At 32.5% G+C, this 12,040-nt stretch overlaps 1 protein-coding gene across 1 annotated transcript in view; it reads left to right on the top strand.

The window, feature by feature from the left end:
* NDUFS4 (NADH:ubiquinone oxidoreductase subunit S4) overlaps positions 1–5,975 on the top strand; it is a 124,896-nt gene extending 118,921 nt beyond the window's left edge. Inside the window, exon 6 of the mRNA XM_074282536.1 lies at positions 5,757–5,975. Coding sequence (XP_074138637.1) covers positions 5,757–5,860 — 104 coding nt within the window. The 3' untranslated portion in view covers positions 5,861–5,975. The remainder of the gene's footprint in view (positions 1–5,756) is intronic.
* Positions 5,976–12,040: the final 6,065 nt, after the last annotated feature.

The following is a 12,040-nucleotide window of genomic DNA, read 5'->3' as shown; positions in this document are numbered from 1 at the left end:
ATGGCAAAGGGTTAAGAATAAGTAAGAAGAGAAATAAAAGTCTTGAGTACAGATAGCTTTTTTTTTTCTTTTTTTAGAAATTTTGACTGAGAAAAGGAATAGAGAAATAGAATGATACCTTGAGGAAAAAATGGCAGGCATATTGTTTGGGAAACAAACTCTTCATCTATTCTCTTCTGTTAAATTTCTTCTTACTAGACTGAACCCAACATTGTAGTTCATTCTCTTTGGGGATCCTAGCTCTATTATACAGTTTTAACTATCATTGCTCATTTCATTTCATCTGCAAATTTGATAAATATACCATCTATCATCTATGCTTTTTAAGTCATTAATTAAAAAATGTTATTAGTTCAGGGCCAAGCAAGGATCCCTGGATCACTATATTAAAGAACATAGCATTAAGAAGTAGTTAGTGAAAATCTAGAAAAGGAAGCAGTAAACACTGAGAGCCAGGCTGACTTCAGGAAAAATAGGTCATGACAGACAATTTTTTTTTTTTTTTAATTACCAAAGTTGGAAATCAAGGAATGAATACTGTAGGGAAACTTTTGATGAAGTATTCCTTATTTTGGGGGAAAAACTTGATGGATGCAATCCAGATAGTAGTACAATTAGAAGGTGGCAGAATAGAAGGAAAAAGTTGGGCATAGCTCTGTCCTACCACTAAACAACCCAAATACTAAACAATTCACTCCATAGACAAGCAATAAATAAAATCCCAACCTTCTAAGGGAGGAAAGTGAAAGTCTAGTTAAGGGAAGAAAAACTTCAGCTGTTAACTGAAAGGCTTCTGCACAGAAAGCAGGAAAAGCATCAGGAGTAATTCTCTTGAAAGACTAAAATAAAAGAGAAAGATTTCTTCACTTAAGTTGGGGACCTACATGCTAAGAAGAGGAGGGAAAAAACTGAAGTGAGGAGGGAAAAAAACTGAAGTGTGAAGGAGTAAAAATCTTCACAAGGGGTCTTATATACCTTTTAAAGAAAAAAGAAAGTCGTAGTAGTGACATTAGATTGTTGTGGTAGCAAAAATAAAAAAAACGTTCCTCCCTCACCTTCAAAAAAAGATCTCAACTTTTAGGTTTCTTCCATTAGAGGAATGTAATATAATATTTAATTGAGGATTAAAGAAAAAGCCTCAACTAAGACATCATACAAGAGGAGTGCTTTGGTTTCTATAATAAAGCAAAATGCATGGGTCAAAACTCTAACCCTAGGAAAGGAGTTAAAGATAGACCCTTGAGGTAAAGGAAAAAACTTCAAATTGATTGGGTCAATAGATAGGGGAGACTTTAGAACTCAACACCTGGGGCCTCAAAAGTGAGTAAAAAACAAACAAGACTTTTATAATCCTTAAAAGGCCTGAGGTGATTAGACTCAAAGCTCAAAAAGGAAAGCAAGTTAAAAACACATAAAATAAAAACTTCAAAGAAAAGAACAGCTTGTCCACAGAATTTAGAATTCTCTAAGGAAATGATTAAAGAATATTTTGTAAATAACAGAAAAACCTTATCTTAATAAAAGCCCCCCAAAAAATCAATATGGACGAAATAGAAATTATTGATCCTAGGAGTTAAAAATAATATTTAAAGTCAATAATGAAGGAAAAGGACCACAGTTAGGATCACACAAGATTTAGCAGCTATCACTACAAAGGAGCAGAGAAAGTGGAATGAGATATTTTAAAAGCCAAAGAGGATACCCAAAGAATAACTTATCCAGCAAAATTGAAGATCTTGAGTGAAATACAAGGCTTTCAAACATTCCTATAAAAATTGGAGCTGGAAAAGACCTTTAAAAATAAATATGAATGCAAATTCAAATGAACAATCAAAAGGTTTTTTAAAATATGATGTGTTTACTTTCTAATGGAAAGTGATGTTTGTATTAAAGGAGTTCTTTCAGAATTGCAGTATCATAAGGGGTCACAGAGGTGTCTCATAAATAGTGTTGTAATGTTTTAAAGATGTATAAGGAAAAAATACAATTAGTTTGTGCAAATAAAACTGCATACATATATAAAGAAGGGAATTGGTACACTTGAACTTTGACCAATTAAGTTGGTCAAAAGGTCAAAACAGACCACACAACAGGAATAAGATAGGAAAAGAAAGAGTGAAAAGTTAGATTCAGAAAAGGATTAGTCATTTAGTCATAAGTAGAATGAACTCTTAATATTGGAAAAGGATTAGTGAAAAGATTAAAAGAAAAATTAGGGAAGGAATATAACTTCAAAAAAAAAAGAAGTATAAAGAAGAAAGATAATTTGGAAAGAAACCATTATCACTACTCAGTTCTCACTTAGTAATCCTAACACAACAGTGATTACAAGACACTCTTGAAACATACCAGAATCATAAATTTAGGGATTGGAGCAGTATCTATTATACCTCAGATGAACCCACACACAAAGGCAAGAATAGCAAAATACTATTTCAGGCAGGACAACAGCAAAAACAGACTTAAAGGAAAGGAAGAGCAAAACCTCATTTATGGAAAAATAAAGGACACTGAATTGACTGCAATACTTATCAAATAAGTAGCCCCTCTTCTCCAATTCTTCCAAATTCTGTCGAGGACATAAAAATAGTTGTATTACATAAACCATGGAGACTTATTTATCTAGCTATCTATCTGTCTACCTACCTATCTGTCCATTGCAGATGATATAACTTTAAAAAAATAGCTGAAACAATAATCCACATTTGCAGAATATCAACAAAATCATTACCATTTTATATATTACTATAAAACTCAGAAAAAAAATAACCATTTAAAACTAATACACAATACATAAAATACTTGGGAGACTACTTACCAAGAATTCTTCAAATACACTTACAAACCACTATTTACAAAAAAAAGAACAAAAACCGAAAATTAACCTGTGTAATTAGGAAAATACTTAGTGTTCATGGTAGAGCTTGTCAATATAATGCAACTGACAATGATACCTAAATTAATTTATTTATTCAGTGTCATAACAAACTACTAAACATTATTCTCTAGAAATAGAACAAAGAATAACAATTCATAATCGAAGGAGGAAGGGAATAAGCATTTACTAAGTATCTACCATGTGCAAAGCAACACTTTACACATGTTATCTCATTTGATTTTTATTTGATTAGTGGTAGGTGGAGGGAAGGTAAAGAGTAACAATGTTAATATTGAAAAGAAGTGAAATTGAAGAAGGAACAAATAGCAGTGCCCCATTTCAAACTATTCTACAGAGCAACAATTTTTTTTTTTTTTTTTTTTTTTTTTAGAGCAGCAGTTTTCAAAACAATTTGAAACTGGTTTAAAAAAAAAGAGTAATTATTAATGTAACAAATTAGGTATATACTATATAGAAGCAAAATATATTATTTAGTGGCCCTCTATGCAATAAATAAACATACCTCAGCTGCTGAGTTAAGGGCTTATTATTTGATTAAAAACTAATAGGGAAATTGGCTAGTGATGTGGAAAAAATTTGGAATTAGACAACATCTCACACCCTGTACACTGAGGTAAGTTCCAGGTTGATGTGTGACCTAGATATAAAAGGTCATTTCATACATATATTAAGGAAACCTGAAAATAATATTTGATATATTTGCTCTGGGAAAGTTCATGACCAAGCAATAGAGAAACACAAAAGATTTAATGGATAATTTTTATTACCCAAAATTTAAAAATATTTTTTCACAAAAGCTAAAATTAAAAGAGAAATAATTAGCTGAGAAAAACCTGTTTTTTAGATGTTTCTCTGAGAACAGTATCATTTCTAAAATATAAAAAAAATCTGATTCCAATTTATAAGAATAAAGAGTCAAATTTCTTTGATAAATTGATAAATGGTCTAAAGATATGAACAATTCTCAAAATAAGAAACACAGGCTGTCTATAACCATGGAGGGAGGGGTAGAGGGGTAAATACTCTGTCACTACTAATTAAAGAAATGTAAATTAAAGCAATTTTGAGAAATGAAGTCACTAGATTTGTTAATTTTAATTATTTTACTTTAATAAAGGAAAACTTTCAAGGAATGAATAATCTGTATATATTTGTAATATAAAACCAAAACATCCACTAAACTTTTGAAAAGTCAACTTCAGAAATATAATGTGGTTAGACAATACATTCCCTAAATAAGCATTTTTGTATAATACAAGCTCAATATGAATTCATAATATGCTATGATAGCCCCCTTCCACCCCCCCCCCAAAAAAAAAGAAGAAAATTGCTAAAGCAATCTAGAGTTACATTAAAAGGAGAAAAAAAATCTTAATTTCAATGAGATTAGACTGTCCAAAGATAGAGCACATCTGGAATATAATTGTCATTTCAGAACTGAACTGAAAGATAACTAACTTCCAGTGAAGGTGAAACAGGCTCAAGTCCATTTCATATGGGAACAGGTTAAAGGTATTAGGGATGTTTAGCTTAAAGAAGAGAATAAAATAAAGGTGAGGTGTCTTAAAGGGAGGGGGACAAAGATTTGAATTGTTCTGTAGGGCAGAACTGGGGGGTGGTAGGGTAGAGACAAGAAAAAAGAAGCTGGTTGGGTAGAGACAAGAAAAAAGAAGCTGAGAATTGCAAGTTTATGCTTGATATCAATAAAACCTTCGTATTAATTACAAGGTGCCATTACAAGGTGGAATTGGCTGGCCTGGGAAGTAATAAGTCCCCCTCATTGAAAGTCTTCAAGTAAATGAATTATTTGTGATGTATATAGACATAGATATAGATATATGTATATAGTATGATGGAAGTTCTGTTCTAAGTGTGTGTGTGTGTGTGTGTGTGAAAGTCCTTCCTAACTTTAAAATTCTGAAACTATAATAATTTTTATGCCTAATTACTTTTTTCTGCTATGAAATATCAAATTTAGAATAATTAGTACTTTTTAAACTTTAAAGTATGTGTTTATTTTGGAAACAAGAATAGGGAAGAAAATATAAATGGATAAAAAAGAATTCCTTTCTCTAGAAAAGAGCAAAAAGATCTAGGTTGTTTAGGCCAAAGAAGAGGCTAATTATTTCCTCTTCTGAAACATTTTTATTCAGTTTTTTTGGTAATTTGCCTATATCTCCAAGAAGGGCTCAAGAAGAATTAGACTTTGAAACATAGGCAAAATTGTGGCATTTAGATAAAAACTTTATATTGGATTTTATAAGAAGTTAGAGAATATGTCCCATAAAATCATCAGAGAATGCATGATATAGTTAATCTTAACTATTTTTGACATTTACCTATTAGATTCCAGATCCTTTTTAGATTTCCATATCTTTTTCTGCTCTATCAGTATGTGTATAGGCACAAATATGTCCACCTTTCTCTTCATTCTCTTCTTCCAGACAATAAAGACTTCAGTTCTTAGTACATGGATTCTGGCATCATTGTTGAGTATTTGCCACAACAAAAGTTCCTTTTAGAAATCATATGTGAAATGATAGAAGTTTGGAAATGTTCACCTGTAGTCATCAATCAGAAAGTAGGAAACTTTGAAGTTGGCTCGTTGGCTATTCCTTAGAATCTCAGACAGGACAAACCAGTGTTATATATGAAAAAGGATTATACTCTCATTCATTGTTTTGTCTTTCATTCTTGAAAATAACAAGGAACCAAACTACTAAATATGTATTGACATTTCTTTCAGATAAAAAAATAAGCTTTAAGGTTTTTGTTTTTTTTTTCAAGTCATGAATGAATTCAATTTTTATTATGCATTAGATGTATTCTTTAACACTATTGGTATGCTTTTTTCCAGGCTGGAGCTATGATGTTCAAGAGAGAAAAGTCCCCAAACCTAAATCCAAGTCTTATGGCGCAAACTTTTCTTGGAACAAAAGAACAAGGGTGTCCACCAAATAGGTCGGCACTGACTATATCTCTGTGTCTGACTGTGAATAAAGTCAGCTGTGCAGTATTTATAGTCCATGTATAATACATCTCTTAATCTCCTAATAAATTTGACCTTTAAACTACAGATGCATCTTGTGGTATCTATTTAAAATGTTTTTGATGTCTCAAATTGAACCTGTTACTAACTTCCTATATATAGAGCAGATTCAAGATGTTCATATCTCTAGGAAATCTTTGTAATTGGAATCTTTAAAAAAGAATGTTTGAAATTAGCTGCAACACTGAAGATTGTGGCTTGCCTTTCATAGTCATTTTTAAAGGAATAATGTGTTTTAAAACTACTACCATCCTAGGTTGAATTATTAAAGGTTCTCTTTTATCATTTATAGAGAGGAGAATTCATCCTAACACAATATGGTAAACCTAAATCCCTAACTACCTTTTTGGATTGTATCATAATGTAACTGATTGACATGCCATTAAGGAGCATCCATGTGTAGTCTAAATTAAAGTAAATCAAGATCTTTAGATTCTTATCAAATCAGTGAAAGATTCATAATACTTAATGGCTAACCCTCTTTTTTGATACAGAGTTCTAGATATGATGCTCCACTGTATCATCATCTATACAGAACAAAAGTGAGGCACTTTTATGAGCAAAATTAATTATAATTTGAATTGTTTTTATAAGATTGGTGGCATTAAATTAATTTATATTGTTTTTCACTCTCTAATTAGTGCTTTAATATTACCAGAACCACCAGGAAAAATCAGGGTCACTTTCAATAATGCCATGAGCCTTATACTATACTGAATAATGTTTTTGTTGTGTAATGATAGTTTAAGTAGATTAGTAAAGAATGTCTTACAGATGTTCAGCACAACATCATGAAATTCTTGCTTCTCTTGGTCCCAGAGGAAAGAACTAGGGACAATGGATAAAAATCTTAGTATAGTGAGTTTTGGATTCAATTTAAAAGAAAACTTCTGCCAATTAAAATTGTCTCAAAGTGAAGTTGGATACCTTAAGGTGAAGTAATAGGTTTCTCCTTCCTAGAGGAGTAGTGGCTACATGACCACTTGTTGAGTATGATGTAGAAGAGACCCTTATTCAGGTACAAATTAGACTAAATGGCCTCTCGGATCCCAAATCTGTGGTTCTGTAAAATTTTTATTTCTATTAGGGATGTAGTCTGTATTAACCATAGTTATAACCATTTTTCTGCAAAGTGTGAAATGGTAAATATTTTCCCATAGTTGCTTTTTCTAAAAATTCAATTGGCTGCAATTTAAGAAAGCTCAGCTATATACAGTTAAATAACCTTTTCTAGGTATATTTATTTTTACTTAGGCTTACCTTTACATAATAAATTAGGCATTTAATTTCAGATAAAAGGCACTGCATTTTTATTTTTATTTATTTTGCTGAGGCAGTTGGGGTTAAGTGACTTGCCCAGGGTCCCACAGCTAGGACATGTTAAGTGTCTGAGGTCAGATTTGAACTTGGGTCCTCCTGACTTCAGGACTGCTGCTCTATCCATTGGGCCACCTACCTGCCCCTAAAATTGCATTTTAAAACAGTACTGTAGAAATGTTGTGGGGAACTTGATGCTAAACTGGTTAAAATGAATAACAGAAGTCAATACTATACTTAGAATCCTGATGTTTCCACAAATAAGTATCCTGCCCCCCCCTTTTTAAAATATAAAATGTTGCAATTATTTCTTTTCTGATCTTATTCTAACAAAACAGATTTCTTAGCCAACTTCACAATATCTGAAAGACTTGTTTGAATTCTTTCTTTATATACTATTTCCCTTGTGTCTATATTAAGAGTCATTGCTTCATCTGCAATACAAGAGAACAATAGTGAGATGCTGTTATGGGCAAAAGTTGATAGAAATTTAAATTGTTTTGTAAATCCAATGCCTAAGGAACTTGAGTTAAATTTCTGTTTTCTTTTACTCTTTGGATTGGTTTGACCAAGTGTGCTTAGATCACCTAAAAAACAAAATAATTTTCAACAACCTCACCTCCCTTTATACTAATAAGTAACTTCTTAAATCTATTATCTTGAGAAAGTGTGAAGTTTTCTTGACAGCGTACATAATGGACACGTTTCAGTATTTACTAGCAACTTTTTTGTACTCTGTTGTCATACTGCATTTAAAGAGTAATTTTAGACTACAGCAGTCTTGATTTATCTTTGTATTAGACTTGAATTTTCCCCATGTTTTTAACTGTTGTCTTTGCATTGGAACTCTTATCTTAGAATCGGAGAATCATGGATTTAGAGCTGGAAGCTCTGAATTTAAAGCTGGATACAGAGCCCTTGGGATCTGGAAGGAACACCAGAGACCATTTAGTCCAAACCCATTCACTGCATTTTATCAGTGATGAAACTGAGGTTCAGGGAATGATCTGCAAAATAGCACAGAAAGTGGCCAAATCTAGATCCATAGTTTCCAAGTGTGTGTTCTTTTCATTGTACACAGCCTCCCTTTTCTTTGATTTTAGCAGTAAGTCATGTCCAATTATATGCTTCTAAATATTTGATATTGATCAAGATTTAAGTATAGCTAATGATGGATTGTACAGAGCATATTATCCCATGAATACTTTAAGCAAGAGTTCTAAAATCTTTTTTGTGTGTCATGGACTTCTTTGGAATAATGTTTTTAAATGCATAGAAATATGTAGAATTACAAAGGAAATGAAAGTATATTTTAACATCCAATTTCATGTACTCACTGAAATGCCTTAGACCTCAGAACCCTTGCTTCAAGTCATTGATTCTCTTCTTTCATGCTCCTTCTGTAGAGTTATTAAAATTTTGTTAAGTTATTACTCTGAATGAAATGCCCTTGACTCAGCATTATGAGCAATAAAATAAAGTTTTTGTTTTTGTTTTTTTAAAGAGCTGTTTTGGATTTCAGATTAGGAGATCAGAATTCTAGTCTCATCTTTACCATAATGACTTTTTCTCAACTGGGCCTTAATTTCCTTACATGTAAAATAAGGAGGTTAGGCTGCATAATATCTAAGGGCCCCTCCAGTTCAAAAATACTATCATTATGTTACTTTTTCATTTAAACATTTCAAGGATTTTCCACAGTCCCTTCTAAATAATAGTTTAAAATATGTACACAGATAATTGTCATTTTGAAGTCATTTTCAATTATGAGAATTTGAATATCATTGTAAAGGATATTTCCAACATTATAATCATTTGTAAACAAGTTAAGAAAAGTAAGAACGACTTCAGTATCATCCCTAGTCAGAAAGAATTCTGCTTATAGCACAGAGTTCCTATATAGCACTAAGTTTTGAACTCTGATTTCAATTAAAGCAAATAAATGAATTAAATCCCTTAAATGATATAATCTTGATTATGCATTGTTGATGCAGTTGTGAACTGATGCAACTATTCTGTAGAACAATTTGGAACTATCCTCAAAGGGCTATAAAACTTTGTACACTCTCTGATCTAGCAGTGCCAATTTCCCAAAGAAATTTTTAAAAAGGGAAAAGAATTCACATACGTAAAAATGTTTGTAGCAGCTCTTTTTATGGTTGCAAAGAATTGGAAAATGAGTGGATAATAACCATCAATTAGGGAATGATCAAATAAATTATATGATATATGAAAGTAATATAATATTATTGTTCTGTAAAAATGTTTAAGAAAGCCTAGATTTATATGAACTGATGCTGAATGAAGCAAGCAAGAAAAAAAAAAAACAAACATTGTCATTGTACATAATAACAAGAAAATTGTGTGATTTCAACTCTGATAAACTTGGCTCAGCAATTCAGTGATCCAAGGAAAATCAGCAAAACTGGTATGTCAAAAAAGTCAAGATCTTTCACCTCTGGAAAGAAATGGAATTGGGGGTGTCTTCTCATCTCTCTCTTTTTTTAATTTTTATTTTTTATAGCTTTTTATTTACCAGATATATGCATGGGTAATTTTACATCATTGACAATTGCCAAACCTTTTGTTCCAATTTTTCTCTTCCTCCCCCCACCTCCTCCCCCAGCTCATCTCTATGTTTTAGACATATGTTTATTCTTTATAATTTTGCTAAACTTTGGGTGGAAAATACCATGAACAACCAGAGAGAACTGTGGAGACTGAATGTGGATTATAGCATACTCTTCACCTTTTTTTTTTTTTTCTCTTCTGTTTTGTTTTTTTTTTTTTCTCATAGTTTTTCCCTTTTGTTCAGATTTTTCTCCCAACATGACTCATGTGGAAATATGTAAAAAAATGTACATGTGTAACCTTAAAAAATTATGTAAAAATAAATTTTAAGTGTCTGAAACAAAATAATGTGGCCAGAAGTAATTTTCTTTCTTACAGAGTAAAGAGTGAGAGTATGAAACACAATTAGAGAATTGTTAATTCCAAAATAATGGTGCAAAGCTTTTGCTATTGATTTTTCCATCTGCAGTGCTAAAAGAGGAATACTAGTTTAGAGGTCACCATAAAACAGCAAGATTTTGGTTTTGTTTTGTTATGAAATTTTAGAGAATACATCTGCCAAAAAGTAAAGAAAAACATGAATTTTTAATAGCCGTTTACTGCTCTTTTCTATTTTTATAAGAATTCATCTCAAATCTAATTCTAGCCCTCTTAGCTTATGGGTTTTTGTTTTTTCATTTCTGTAATGTTTAGGCTAGCTTTCTGGAGGTCCTTCAGATGGGCCTTGGTCTCAGCAGGATAAACATCACAAGAATGATCAGGAATAGAGTCTAGAGTCTTTATGTCTCCTTCACAGTCTGTCTCATTTACAATGTGTCTGTCACAGTTTCACCCAGTCTTGATCTTAGTGAAGAATTGCAGGAGCCAGAAGAGCCACCAGGAGGATGGTCATAAATGAAATGTCTCATTTCCAGGCCTTCTCAGCCCTTAAATATCCTATTACAATTGCATCATTACAGAATACAGGTTATGTGTGAACTAGAAAACCATTGCATTACCATACCAAGTATATGTATACTAGAGAACCATCATCTCATCAATTCCACTGAGTTAACACCTTGTTGTAAGTATCCTTGTTCAAGTAGACTTCTCCAAAGTTCCGGCTCTCTACATCTTCCACTTTCTTTTGTTTTAGAATACAGGTGATCATGCCCTCCCTGACTTCTCAGGAAAGTAAGAATACCAAACCAGGTGTTGTTAGCAGATTTACTCTGGACTAAATAGTCTTACTTGAAACAGGTATACATAAATCCATCATCATGGGAGGTATTACACAAGCACATAGTAACATAACACAGACTAGTAGTGATGTAACAAACAATATGAATCAACATGAGGAATTACAGATGTCCATGAGTCCTAGAAGAAGGGTATATAAATAGGCCACATTCAGCAGCCAAGAGATAATCCAAAACCAATCCATTAATTCATGTGTCAGAGAATCTAATGATTCCTGCAGATTTTGAAGGCCTGGAGTAGTCTCATTAATAATTTTTGTTGTGCATTGGCTCATGTAGTCAGAGATGGAATCATCTGATGTTTCTTGGGTCTTCTTCCTTCTTTCAAGGATCTGCTTTCTTTCCAATGGACAAGGCAAATACAGCTCACTGGCACTCATCTGATTCCTTCTCCATCTGTGGAGATACAAGCAAACCCTCTCCCCCAAGCAGTTAACCTATCTGGTTCCTTCCATTCATTACTTTCCAGATCTCTCCACATCACCTGGCAATTGTCTAAAGATAGTGGAGCTGTTTGCACTGGACACTGCCCTTCCGGTGGGTAAGAAAACCTGTCTTCCAGAGCCAGTGCATCTTTATCAAAAATCAAAAAATTAATAGTGTAAAGAGCTAAGTTTAGAAGTACTCTAGGGTTACCCGTGGCTCCCCCTTTTGTTTTTGGAGGAGCGTCTTAATGTCTCTGTTTCTCCTCTTTGCTATTGCCTGTCCTTGAGGATTAAAGGGTATGGAAGTGGTGTGTAAAATCTGATACTGTGCACAAAAGTGTGTAAAATGTTTAGAAGTATATGCAGGTCCATTATTTGTTTTTATTGCTTATAGCACACCTCTAATGGCAAATGCTTGTATAAGGAATTTAATGACCACTCAGGCTGTCTCTTTTGCTGCTGGTATTGCAAAAGTGAATCCTGAAAAGGTGTCTATTGCAACATGAATAAAAGACAGACAATCAAAAGATTTATAATGAGT

This window comes from Sminthopsis crassicaudata, chromosome 1 (assembly GCF_048593235.1).
Source record: "Sminthopsis crassicaudata isolate SCR6 chromosome 1, ASM4859323v1, whole genome shotgun sequence".
Lineage (NCBI taxonomy): Eukaryota > Metazoa > Chordata > Mammalia > Dasyuromorphia > Dasyuridae > Sminthopsis > Sminthopsis crassicaudata.
Note: the sequence above shows the minus strand (reverse complement) of the source record. Positions and strands in the feature narration are given on the sequence as shown.